The following is a 14,071-nucleotide window of genomic DNA, read 5'->3' as shown; positions in this document are numbered from 1 at the left end:
ATCTACAGGACTGGGTTTGTCATCTCCAGGAGCTGCCTGGTGTTTGCAGCTTCGTGCCTCTCCTCTCGCTGTCCCCTGATGCAGCTGCAGGTGCAAACCCTGCGCAGAACTGGGAGCACATTCCTGATGACAGCTGGCATCCGGCGGCGAGCCGCTGCGTGTGGTGCGGCTGCGGAACCTGAGGGGGACAGAGAGCTGTAGGCAAGGGGCAGAGGCGAGGCCCTGCCTGCTCTGTACATGGGTTTTCCCTGGGAAAATGAGCCTGCATATGGCAGGGCGCACACCGCTGCTGGCCTCCGTGCCAGTTGGTGGGACATTTGAGCTGGGCAGGCCCTCCCTGGGATGGCTTTCTGTCTGGGGACGTCCCTAGGCCATCCTCCGGTGCCTCTCTGAAGCACCTGGGGCTCTGTGCAGGTCCTCTGTCCTCTGCAGAAACCTTGGCAGCATGTGGTCTGGCAGCGGTTGCTATGGGAGACAGATAGCAATAGGCAAGGGGCAGGGTGGGCACCAGGCAAGGACCTGCGTGCTCCCCTAGCACAGCTTTTCCCTGGGAGGGAAAGCTGTCCTGGGCACAGCAGAATGGTGCGCATGGAGTGCTGCCAGCCTCCGAGCTGCTCACAGGGCTGATCAGGCTCAGCAGGCTCTCCATTTGGGGACATATCTGGGACATCTTCTGATGTCTCTCTGATACGACTGGAGTTCTGTGCACCTCCTCTGGCCTCTGCGGAAACCTGTGAGGGGAGAGCAAAACCAGCCCTGTAGGTTCCTTGCCAGCAATACTCCAAGTTCCAGGTTATCTTCTCCTGGTTTGTCAATCATGCCCCTCACATGAAGGTAAGCCGGGGTAACCCCGGATGTCCATCTTTCTGCATGGAGCTGGATGGAAAGAAGACAGTACCAGGCATCTCCCCACAGTGCACACTCCAGTACAGCTCCTGTCTTTGCCTTCATTTCACACTTGGTCCTGACCACATGGACTTCCCTCACCTTGTGCTTGAAATTGACTGTACTTTCTGCTCCTTTGCATGCAGATGAATGTCCCTCAGGTCTGGGTCCTGCAGCCACAGGGGAAGCTGAAGGCATGGTCTTCATCTCACCATATGAAGAACCAGAAATGCTTGGTGGCACACTGGCTGCCTCAGCAGCTTCTTCCTCATGGCTGTCTTCCCATTCTTCTTCCACACCCTCCACAGTATCAGGGCAAAAACAGGAGAGTGTGGGCGTGCTCTCAGCCATCACTGCAGTGTTCCTGGTATCCATATCCAGCATGCCGTGATCAGTGCTGGCATCGCTGGCAGCACTGTCAATGGTCTCTTACTGTGTGTACTTAATTCTAATATCCTGGCTTTGGGAAGCACAAGATGCAGGGAAGTGGCCATCCACCCTCGATGTCATGTTGCAGAGGTCCAGCATGCCCCAAGCAGTGTCGGCAGCACTGGCCCCGTCATCTGCTGCTTGGAGCACGAGAAGCCTGGGCGTGCCCACACTGTATGGCTCAGACACGTTCCTTACAGTGGACTACAGGCATCTGGAGGCCAAGACTGCCCCTTCAGCAAAAGCTGCCCCAAATGTTTCAGAATTGATTACTGCCCTACAGGAACAGGCTCATCCCTTTCTGGCTGCCATTGATGCCTAAGACAGCTGTTTTATGGTCCCCTTGAAGAAGGTGGAGGACAATCAATTTTGCATTTACTTGGAGGGAGTGCAATGCACAGTCACCTGATTACCCCAGGGGTACAGACACTCGCCCACTCTGGCGCTTGGAGCATAGGCACAGAAGCTGGAGAAGCTCACGTTGGACCACGGTGTCCGGATTTATCTGTATACTGATGATATCCTCATAAGGGGGAATGATGATGTCAATGTAGGGAATACCCAAGCCTTTGCAGTGAGACACCTGAGGAGCCCTGATCCAGCTGGGACACTCCTGGTCTCCTCTAGGTAGGTGTCTGGCCGTGCCACCCACCACCATGGAATTTCCCTGGGAGGACTGGCCTGGATATGGCAGCGCATGGAACGCTGTCAGCCTCCATGCCACTTGGTGGGCCATCTGAGCTTGACAGGTCCCTCCCTGGGATTGTTTTCTGTCTGGGGATGTACCTGGGCCATCCTCCGGTGCATCTCTGAAGCACACGGAGCTCTGTGCACGTTCTTCAGCCTCTGCAGAAACCTGTGTGAAGAGAACAAAACCACACACCTGTATGCCACTGGCTGGTGATGGTGTGGGTGCCAGGGGTCCAGGGGAGGGATCCCCTTTCCAGGCCCCTTTGATTGAAGGCAAGGCAGGAATAACAGAGGGGCTGTCCACCCTAATGCATGGAGCTGGTTGGAAAGGAGACAGCATCTCCAGGCATCTCCCCACAGCGCACACTCCAGGCACCACTCCTGCCTCTGCCTCCAATTCATGCCTGGTGCTGACCTTGCTCACCTCATGCTGAGGGCCCACATCTTCTGCTCCCTCACATGCTGACACATGCTCCTCAGTCATGGGATCTGCAGCTACAGATGAAGCTGAAGAAATGGCCTCCACCTCACCAGATGGCTCATCGGATGTGCTGGATGTGATGCTGACTGCCTCTGATGCAGCATCTTCCTCAGAGTCACATCCCCAGTCTTCCTCCACATTCTCCAGTGTTGAAGGGCAAGGACAGGAGGGCGGGTGCATGCCCTCATCTCTCACTGCATTGTCTCTGGCATCCAGCGTGCCCTCAGCAGTGCTGGCAGCACTGTCGCTGTCATCACTGGACTCTTCCAGTATAACTGGCAGTCTAACAGTCCACTTTCTGGAGTCACCAGAGTCAAGAAACCAGTTACCAGCCCGGGATGTCGTGGGCCAGATACCTGGCATGCCCTGACGAGCGCCAACATTATTGAATGCGTCACCTCTTGCCTGGAGCCTTCGCTGCCTGGGGCTTCTCACATTCCTTGGCCAGGAAATATTCCAGTGTGACAACATCTGCTCGTTTCTGTCCTCCTCACGAATTCTCCGCATTGCTGGGATCATAGGAGAGTACCCAGAGGGCTCCCTGTTGATCTCGCTGGGATCTGGCAGTCTCCGTGCTTCTCCCAGACCTTGTCCGGAGGATTCAGGCATGGCCATAGCTGATTCTTCTCTTTCTCCTCCCTTGGACATTGGCAAGGGGAGCGATACTGCATCAGTCTCCTCTGCAGAGCTTGCAGCCTCGGAAGAATCTGAGCTTTCTGCATCTTCCAGCACTGATACAGGTAAAGGCTCAAGGTGCCCTGCAGGCCCTGGCTCAGCATCCAGAAGAGATGGTGAACACACAGCGTGTACCTCATCAGATGGGGCAAGAGATGCAACTTGCAGGGTGCCAGATGACTGTCCTGCCGTTTCTATCTCTGCAGCCTCTTCCAACTCTAGCTGCGAGTCCTGGACTATAACACCTCTGGCTGAGGAATCATCAGAAGCAGAAAACTGGCCCTCAGCCCTCGATGTCACACTGCAGATGCTCAGCGTGCCCTGAGCACTGTCAGCTGCACTGGCACTGTCTTCTGTTGCTTGGGGCCTTAGCAGCGGGGGCACGCTCATGCTATTTGGCCAGGAGATGTTCCAGTGTGGCAGCATCTGGTCCTTCTTCGCCTCATCCCGGATTCTCTGGATTGCTGGGTGAACTGGAGGATATCCATATGCCTCCCCGTAGACCTCTCTGGGATCTTGCAACCTCTGTTCTTCTCCCAGAGACTGGTTGGAGAATTCAGGCATGGTGGTAGCCGTTTCTTCTTCTTCTCCCTCGCATGCTCGCCAGAAAAAAGGTGCTGCATTGGCCTCCTCTGGAAAGTATTCAGCCTTGGAAGAAGTTGAGTGTTCCCCATCTTCAGGACCTGTTACAGCCAAAGCCTCAAGGTGTCCTCCAGGCCCAGGGTCCGCAGCCAGAAGAGAAGCCGAAGGCATGCTGCCTGCCTCATCAGGTGAGGCAAGAGATGCGCTCCACAGTTTGCCAGGTGAACATCCTGCGGATTCCCTCTCAGCAGTCTCTTCTAATTCTTGCAGCTCAACCTGCACTCCAGCATCCCTGGTTCGGGAACCACCAGAGGCAGGAATCTGAGCCTCAGCCCTCGATGTCGCGGAGCGTACGCCCAGGTTTCCCTGAGCAGTGTTGGCAGCACTGGGCCTGGGCACGCTCACAGAGTTTGCCCACCGTGTGTTGCAACTGGACAACATCTGCGGTGTGTGCTGAGGTCTCGGGGCAAGTACTGGGAGTCTGCTGCCTCTAATGCCACGTCCTCCTCGCCGAGCCGCTCTCCCGAGAGTATGTAGATTTTCCTATTTAAACTTACACATTCACTGTCTAAATGCAAAGACTGACTGTGAAATATCACTTTGTTTAATTACCCTAAGTTTGCACATTGACTAGTGAGGCAAACAAAATGAAGCATTCCAAAACTGTGCTTATCAGAATGTTAAAATATCTTTCAAATTAAGATGGCGTATGAGACTTGGCCTTTTGATCTTTGAAACTACTCACCACTTACAAAGAAAAGGAAGCTATAACTGGAAAAACGGGTTATTTCTTTATCAAGGAGTTTAGATCCTCAAAGAGGCACCAAGTAGAGCTTTTTAATTAAGCTTGCTAAACAAATGCCTAATCTTTCTGTGCGAGTATTTGTTTTGCAGTAAGCAGCCCTTTTTGCCCTTCTTAAACATTGATTCATATCAGAGGCACTGCAAACACTGTATTTTAAGAAGATCATTAAGCCTGATTATTAAGACTGGGAGCAACACACAGAGCCACAGCAATTGTTGTAGCTGTTCCCAGGCTTCTTTGGAGAATCCTCGTGGCTGCTCTGGGTGATAGCTTGCTCCTGGCTGGCTGGAAGAGACTACACCTTTTATCCACAGATGGTACTAGTGGGTCTCAAACCCTCATTCAGCAATCAGCTGGTGAAGAGACAGACAACCAGGCAAATGAGGGCAGCAAGGAAAGACAGTGTGCAGCCTTCAGCAGTGCTTGCAGCGTGGCCACAGGGACACAGCAACTCTGCTGAAAGCTACACAGCATGAAGATGTGCTACGTGTTGTGACCACCGTGGGCTGGAGAAACAGTATGCCTTTAGCACATAGTAGATTTTAACCCAGAAGCACATCCCAAGAGAGGATGTGGTTGACCAGATGTTGTTTGAAGGGTATTTGGGGTGGCCTCATCTCAGGGAGTTGTGCTGTGGTCAGAGTGCAGAGGGACCACGTGAAGAAGCTGTAGGAAGTGGCAATCGCTGAGGAAGACAAACAAGGGTATGAACAGTCCATTTAGATACCTCACCCTCTGTTTCAAGGGAAGAGGAAAGCAGGAGACATATGACAGGCCGGCCCCTACAGACCGTGGGCACCACACGGAGCAGATCTCCATTGCAGCCATGAAGCAGCCCATGGTAGGCGCGGCCTGCAGGAGGCCGCAGCCATGTTGTGCCCACAGGAGCAGCCCCGGGCCGGAGCTGCGGCCATGGAGAAGGGCCGCGGTGGGGCAGGAGGGCTGGGCCAGCTGCTGCTCTTGAAGAGGAGAGTGTGGTGTTGAAGCTCTGGGGAAGTGCTGCCCGTGGGGCAGTTTCTACAGGATGGACTCCGGGGTACGGAGCCACTTTAGAGTAGCGCTTGAAGAGCTGCAGTCTGTCAGAAGCCCGTGAGGGATTGGTTTAGAAAAGATGGCTGCCGTGAGAGGGACCCTGTGTGGTGCAACATCAGAGCTTTAGGGACCGACCATAGCCCCAGTTCCCTGCTCCACTTAAGGGGACGACTTGGAAGAGAATGAGTGAATGGGAAAATGTTTTTAGTTTGCTTCTAGTTCCTCAGTGCTCTAGTCTGCTATTAACAGACAGAAACTTACATTCGTCCCCTAACTTGAGTCTGTTTTGCACACGATGGTCCTTGGTGAGAGATCTCCCTGTCCTTATCTCAACTGAAGCTCTCCTTCATTGTATTTTCATCCCTGTTCCTTTAAGAAGGGAGAGTGAAAGAGCAGCATGGTGGAGTGCAGCCAGCCAGCCCCGTTAAGCATACACACGTCTCCTGAATAGCCATGGCACTAGAGTGAAAATCTTATTCAGTGTATAAATTGAGACCACCATGGCTGGTAGTTAAAATCCTGCCAGCACACTCTCTTGTGTTTTGGAAAAAAAGGCTGGTTTTTTTTTTCTCCTGGAAATTTGTTCAGATATATTACTTAAAAACTTATTTCATTTGAAACCTGCAATAGTTTCAGATGCCTATATTGGCATTTTTTCTATTAATAGGAAATATATTGTCACTGGACTATATAGGAAGTGGGAAATAGTGTCACTGGATTTTTGTCTTCTATAAAATGTAAATAGTAATTGTATATAAATGTAAATATATAATAGCATAATATGTGGAATAATGGAAATGTCTATAAAATGTAAATATTTATATGAAGATATAAATTTGGCAGCAAAGTAGACATGGCAGTAATTTTTTGAGAATTGTTTGCTCATACATCTACATAATACAACAAAAATGTTAGTGCTTGTATGACAGCAAATTTTAAGTCCAAATCTGGAAATTCACTTATTTGAAAAGATGGGATGGGGGAGAGAATCAGAAAAAAAATGATTTGGTTGAGATAAAAACTGTTTACTAAGGCAGAAAAATAAGAGAGAAATTACAGTAGTGCTAATAATACATGCATACGTATATATACTTACAAAACAAATGATTCACAAGCAATTATCATCTGCCAGTCTCTCCCAAAGCAGTGGCTGCCCATCTCAGTCAAACCCGTCAGTTTTGAGGTTTTTTTCACCATGTCATACGGTATGGATTACCCTTGTGGCCTGTTTCATTAGAAAATGAAAAGCATGACGCAGCTCCCTTACTAGGGGTTCTGAAGGAGCAGTTAAGGTATAAAGAAAATAGCGATACTGTCGCCCATAGTTTGCCTCAAGAAAAAATCTACCCTCTAGAAGGATTGAAAGAAATGAAGGCAAGGCTAGACAAATTAGAGGCCTCTCCAGCCCAGATGCACCCTTTGATAAAAACCGAATATGCATTCAATAACAGGGAGGATCTAGATCCTCAAATGAATGTTAAAGGAATTCCCTTCTCAGCCACTGAACTAGCAAAATTGAAAAAAGATTTCAGCCGCTCTCCAAAGGAGTCAGAAAATGAGTATGTATGGAGGGTTAGTCTCACTGGTGGAGACCAGATACAGCTAATGGAAAAGGAAGCGGGAGGTTACTGGGGACCAGGAGTATTTTTAACTACTGGCAACAATGGTGCTCCCTGGTCCTTAACACAGAGGGCTGCCTATTGGGCAGGTGGTCTCAATCCTTTAGAAAAGGGATACCCTCTTGCTATTACTGGAACAGTCGACCAGTTAGTAGAGAGCGTTCAAAAGGCTGCTTGTCTCCAAATGATGTATGATAGAAAGCTGCAGCCACACCACGAATCACCTATGATGATGCCTGTTGATCCTGAGAGAATGACTGCTTTAATTAGGGGGCTTCCAGAGTCATTGAAACCCATAGGCATACAACTGCAAGGATACAAGCTATGTGTCAGGGAGAGAGAACCCGGGCAGCGTTAGAAGGAACTGTAACATCTAACCATCTGCAGTCAGGGGACGTATGGGCGTGGAAGAAGGCTGTCCAAGAGTTAATCAACTATGGAAGAAAATATGGGTCAGTGATTTCTTCCGCCAGTAAATTTGAGCCAAGGGAAGTAAGACTTGCAGCGGTCAGCCTTGCCCCCAGGCCACCTAGCCCAAAGCTCAGTGGGACTGGAAGGGTTTCATTGTCAGTAAAAACAGATAGGCGGAATATTGATCATAAAGGTAATTGTCTCTGGACACTGGGCTGGCAAAAGGGTGTCCTGTGAGATCTGATGAATGGATTACCCACTGTCAGGTTAGAGAAATTAGTTAAGTGGTGGCCAGAACAAAAGCTCAAGACCTGGAAAGCAAAACCTGAGCAGCTATCCAATAAAAAACTGATGTCTTCGCCCCTCCCAAGTGACCGGGGTGGGGGCAGTGAAGGGTGGATGCATTAGAAAGCTTACCACAAAGGGAAACCAGATCCTCCATTTAACACCTTGTGTCTAAAGGCCTCACCACTCTTGCCAATTACCCCTGTGAGTCATGATCCAGAGGCTGATAAGCCAGGGAAACACTCTTATCTCCCTGGCCAGCCTGTGCGATTGACTCAGCTAACATGAGGCCAGTTCCCTAACCTTTACAGAATCCCTTACCAAATATCCTTGGAAGGCTAAAGACACCCCGAAAAAAGTAATATGAAATCAACACTTCCTCAATTGTTCCCTCATTTTTTAACCATATTTACAAAGCCCAAAAAGGGCAAGTTGGTTCTTGTTTTATTTTACAGAAGATCCCCGTGGGCACTTGACAGAAAGGCTAATTTTAAGGCTGATTTTAACCGTTTGTGTTTTGTGACAGAAATACTGAAGATTTGATCATGCTAGAATACTGAGTATACCTCTTAATTACATTTTTTTGGTTGCAATCATATTGTGTTTTGCATTGTTGTGAGTGTGGGTGGTGATTGATATCAGTCCTTGGATCTGTTAAATTTCACAACTGGGTTCAGAGTTCTTACAGGTCATCCTGGCTTACTGGTACTCCCTGCACAGTGATACCATTTCTTTTGACCCCTTCTTTCACCCCTTTTTTTCAAACTGATTATGATTTGCATGTGACTCCTCCACAGTGTTTCCAAATTCCTAACAAACTGGGAAATGAATCAAGAGACCCATCTAATATCTGTTAGATGTGGGCACAAAAGAAATCTATCGTAAAGCCTTTTGCACTGATGCTTTTCAGTGTCACACCAGTCCAGGAGTTCCATCCAAAACATGGTTGTTGGAAAGTGTCTAAGTTTTGATAAGAGACGTGTATGTTTTTGGGATTACTCCTCTTGATGGTTTATACTGTGGACTATCCTGCACACACTATCCTGTGAAAAATTCTGTAGACTGTAGCAATACTTGAACTTGCCAAACTAAGATTTATATCTCTCAGCATTTGAATTGCTTTGGAAATGTTCAAGTGGAGAGTTCTCGTGATACTAAATCATCTTAGAAAACATTACATGGCAAGTCCACATATTGTCAAATTGGACTAGATACGCTTTTGATGAATTCACTGAAGTGTAATATTGTATGGGTGTTCATAAACACCACAACCTCTACTGAAGAATTCCCATCTGGATCTTGGCTTACACTGGGAGTTCCTGGGTGGGGAAAGCAGCTGACACAAATAGCTCTATTTGTTTTACTTACTGATTTAATATTATTGGCTATTGTTAAAGGTATGGTTATTGCCAAATGTACAGTTGTCTCTTTTCACTTTCTGCACTTGCTGCCACCACCGACACATGGATCCATTGCCCCGTGCTCTGAGCCCAGTAGTCGCACTCAGAGACCAACCATGCATGAGTGACAGATCAGACAGCACTCAGGCAGGATAGAATAAAGATGGCATTTAATCAGAATTCTATGTTGACAGGATGGAATCAGAATTCTGCATTGACAAGATGGAATCAGAATTCTACGTTGACAGGATGGAATCAGAATTCGACATTGACAAAATGGAATCAGAATTCTATGTAGACATGATGGAATCAGAATTCTATGTTGACAAGATGGAATCAGAATTCTACGTTGACAGGATGGAATCATAATTTGACACTGACAAGATGGAATTAGGCATCTCTGGGGTGCTGCCTGGTGTTTGCAGCCTCGTGCTTCTCCTCTTGCTGTCCCCTGATGCAGCTGCAGGTGCAAATCCTGCGCAGAGCCCGGAGCACATTCCTGATGACAGCTGGCATCCGGCGGCGAGCTGCTGCTGTCTTCATCTTACCAGCTGAGGAATGAGAAATGCTTGGTGGCACACTGACTGCCTCAGCAGCTTCTTCCTCACGGTTGTCCTCCCATTCTTCTTCCACACCCACCATGGTATCAGGGCAAAAACAGGAGGGCGTGGGCATGCTCTCAGCCATCACTGCAGTGTCCCTGGCATCCAGCATGCTGTGAGCGGTGCTGGCATCACTGGCAGCATCGTCAATGATCGCTTCCTCTGCATACTTAATTCCAATACCCCAGCTTTGGGAATCACAAGAGGCAGGAAAGTGGCCATCTGCCCTCGATGTAGTGGCGCAGATGTCCAGCATGCCCCAAGCAGTGTCGGCAGCATTGGCACCATCATCTGCTGCTTGGAGCACGAGAAGCCTGGGCATGCCCACACTGTATGGCTCAGACTTGTTCCCAGTAGACAACATCTGCTCCCTTCTTGCCTCGTCACGGATTCTCCGGATTGCTGGGTGAATTGGAGGACATCCATAGACCTTCCAGTACATCTCTCCGAGATCTTGCAGAATTGATGGTTCTCCTAGAGATTGACTGGAGGACTCAGGCATGGCCATAGCTGGTTCTTCTCCTTCTTCTCCCTCACTCAATGACAGGAAGAAGGGTGCTTCGCTGGCCACCTCCGGAGAGTGCGCTGCTGTGAAACAGTCCGAGTCTTCCACATCTTCAGGCACAGATATAGGCAATGGCTCAAGGTGTCCTCTAAGCCCAGCACCTACATCCAGAAGCGAAGCTGAACGTGATATTTCTGCCTCATCAGACTGGGCAAGACATGCATTCTGCAGGTCACCAGATGACTGTCCTGCAGTTCCTGTCTCAACAACCTCTTCCGAATCATGGTGTACATCCCACATTCCCGCATCCCAGGATAGGAGGTCCCCTGCCACAGGAATGGGGCCCTCCACCATCGATGTTGTGGTGCAGGTGTCCAGCATACTCTGAACAGTGTCAGTAGCACTGGCACTGTCATGTGCTGCTTGGGGTCTTAGCAGCCTGAGGATGCTCTCATTGCATGGGCAGGAGATGTTCCAGGTGGACAACATCTGCTCCTTCCTTGCCTCATCCTGAATTCTACGAATTGCTGGGAAAATTGGAGAATATCCATAAGTCTCCCTGTAGAGCTCTCTGGGATCTTGCAGTCTTGATGGTTCCCCCTTAGCTTGTTTGGACAATTCCAGCACAGGCATAGCTTCTTCTTCTCCCTCGGACACTGACAAGCGGAGAGATGCTGCATCAGCATTCTCTACAGAGCGTGCAGCCTCGGAAGAATCTGAGCTTTCTGCATCTTCCAGCACTGATGCAGGCAGAGGCTCAAGGTGTTCTACAGGCCCTGGATCAGCATCCAGAAGAGATGGTGAACACACGGTGTGTGCCTCATCCGACTGGGCAAGACATGCACTCTGCAGGTCACCAGATGACTGTCCTGCAGATTCTGTCTCAGCAGCCTCTTCCGAATCATGCTGTTCATCCTGCACGCCAGCATCCCCGGATATGAACTCTCCTGGTGCAGGAATGGGGCCCTCCACCATCGATGTTGTGGTGCAGGTCTCCAGCATACTCTCAACAGTGTCGGTAGCACTGGCACTGTCATGTGCTGCTTGGGGTCTCAGCAGCCTGAGCATGCTCTCGTTGCTTGGCCAGGAGATGTTCCAGGTGGACAACATCTGCTCCTTCCTCGCCTCATTCTGAATTCTATGAATTGCTGGGAAAATTGGAGAATATCCATAGGTCTCCCCGTAGATCTCTCTGGCATCTTGCAGTTTTGGTGTTTCTCCCAGAGGTTCTTTGGACAATTCCAGCACAGGCATAGCTATTTCTTCTTCTCCTCCCTTGCATGCTGACAGGAGTGGTGCTGCATTGACCTCCTCTGGACAGTGCGTGGTCTCGTTTTCTGCATTTTCAGGCACTGATGCAGGCAATGGCTCAAGCTGTCCTGCAGGCCCAAGACCAGCGCCCAGAAGAGAAGCTGAACACACTGTCTCTGCCTCATCAGACAGGGCAAGACATGCATTCTGCAGGTCACCAGATGACTGTCTTGCAGTTCCTGTCTCAACAATCTCTTCTAAATCATGCGGTTCATCCCGCACTCCAGCATCCCAGGAGGGGAGCTCCCCTGGTGCAGGAAAGAGGCCCTCCACCATCACTGTTGTGGTGCAGGTGTCCAGCATACCCTGAGCACTGTTGGTAGCACTGGCACTGGCATGTGCTGCTTGGGGTCTTAGCAGCCTGAGCATGCTCAGATTTGGCCAGGAGATGTTCCAGCTGGACAACATCTGCTCCCTCCTTGCCTCATCCCGAATTCTCCAGATTGCTGGGTGTACTGGAGAACATCTGTAGGCCACCTGGTTGACCCCTCTGGGATCTTGCAGTCTCAGTGCTGCTCCCAGAGCTTGTTTGAAGGCTTCAGGCATGGTGGTGGCAGTTACGTCTCTTTCTCCCCCCTCACACACTCTTGGGAACAGCACTGCATTATTGGCCTCCTCTGGAGAGTGTGCAGCCTTGGGAGAATCTAGGTTGCCTGCATCTTCAGGCACTAATGCAGGCAGGGGCTCCTTGTCTTGCTCTTTGCCGCCTGCCTGCCCTTCTGGGCCCTTCTGAGCTGCTCTGGAAGATGGTGTAGTGGCAGCACGAGTGTCTGTGCTGCCCTCCTGAGCATCTCTCCAAGCTGCGTGGACTTTCCCAGCCTTGGTGGTCAGTCCCTGGGCCGTTCCTGCTGGTGTTCTCAGGCTGCTGGTAGGTGCTTGGCGCCCTGGTACTGCCAGCTGCACTCCGGCTCTTGGGCTTGCGGCTGCAGCACAGCTCAGGGACACCACGTAGTTCTGTCTGGGTCTGGCACTGCGACGCCCGAGAACAGCTGAGACTTCCAGGGCTGCACCCCGGCTCTCAGCCCCTGCTGTCCCGTCCTGGACATGCAAGGTTCCCGGAGGTCTCGGGGCAAGGACTGGGAGTCTGCTGCCCCTGATGCCCACGGCACGTGCTCTGCCACTTGGAGATGGTGTGGAAGAGGCTGCCGCTGGCAGAGCAGGCAGCTTGCAGACCCCAGAAGCTGCTGCTGCACGCCTGGGTGCTGCTGCCGGCAGCCCCGCCCGCCTTAAGCGAGGCAGCAAGGGTGGCTGAGGCTGTCTGCTTTGGCCACTGGCACCGCCGCCGGTCGCCGACTCCAGGAACTGCCGCCCGCCCGCCTGCAAGAGAAGCCGAGGAGAAAGGCCGAGTGAGCGCGGTCCTCGCCGCTCGCGCCGCACGCAGCACCGAGGGCAGCGCTCAGCCCGCGGGCGGCTGCCGCCCCGCTCCCCACAGCCGCACCGGCACAGGGCGGTCCCCACGCGGCGCGGGAAGACGTCCGGCCCCGCCTCCCTCGGGCTCCCTACCTGTGCGCGGCGGCTCCCGGAGGCCCGCGCGCTCTCCGGGCCGGGCAGCGGCGGCAGACGGACGCCGCGGAGGGACGAGCCCGGGCTCCGGCCGCCCGGCGGCACCACCTGCGGGGAGAAGGAGAACCGGGATGGAGGCGGCGAAGGCGCGGCCGGCGTCCCCCGCGGCGGCGACTTCGACGGCCGCCGGCGGCCCGGCCGAGCCCGAGCGCCTCCCTCCCCGGCCCGCACCTGTCGGCGGTCGCGCACGCGTGGCAGCCCCGCGTCGGGCTGGCGGTCGTCCTTCTTCTCCCGCTCCTCGCTCATCGCCGCGTCCTCGCGCAGACGCTCGGTCGCACGCACCCGGGGGAGCCGCGTCCTCCTCGCGGAGCCGCTCTCCCGAGAGTGAGCGGCACTCTCTCCGGGGGACTCCGGCCCCTCGCGGCGGCCCCGCGTCACAATGGCCTTGGGGCGCGACGCCGGCCCGCGTCACAGAGCCCCGGCGGGCTCCGCAGCGCACTGCGGCAGCCCTCCGCGCCCGCCTGGGCAGCCGGCTGCCCGGGGCTCGGCGTCGTCCTGACGACGGCGGGCCACTGGCGGCACGTCGCGGCAGCGTGTGGGGCACGGAGCGCTGCAGGCAGGGGCCGCTGCAGGCTCTCCCTGGGACGGTGGGCCTGGATACGGCGGGGCACGCAGTGCTGCCGGCCTCCGTGCTGCTTCGTGGCCGTCTGCGCTGGGCAGGCCCTCCCTGGGATGGCTTGCACGCCCTCGCTCTCTGCACTTGCTGGCACCAGCGACACACGGATCCATTGCCCCGTGCTCTGAGCCCAGCACTCAGCCAGGAGAGAATAAAGACAACACTGAATCAGAATTCTAC

At 52.5% G+C, this 14,071-nt stretch overlaps 1 protein-coding gene across 1 annotated transcript; it reads right to left on the bottom strand.

Moving 5' to 3' along the window:
- Positions 1-2: 2 nt before the first annotated feature.
- LOC149916731 (uncharacterized) lies at positions 3-13,521 on the bottom strand. Its single transcript, XM_090145753.1, has 5 exons — positions 13,143-13,521; positions 9,880-11,057; positions 2,429-4,285; positions 2,101-2,170; positions 3-178 (listed from the first exon to the last, which is right to left on the bottom strand). Exons 1-5 carry the CDS (start codon positions 13,519-13,521, stop codon positions 3-5), a joined length of 3,660 nt encoding a protein of 1,219 aa, XP_090001879.1.
- Between the last annotated feature and the right edge of the window lie 550 nt (positions 13,522-14,071).

This window comes from Phasianus colchicus, chromosome 9, assembly GCF_987193195.1.
Source record: "Phasianus colchicus chromosome 9, bPhaCol1.hap1.1, whole genome shotgun sequence".
Classification (NCBI taxonomy): domain Eukaryota; kingdom Metazoa; phylum Chordata; class Aves; order Galliformes; family Phasianidae; genus Phasianus; species Phasianus colchicus.
Note: the sequence above shows the minus strand (reverse complement) of the source record. Positions and strands in the feature narration are given on the sequence as shown.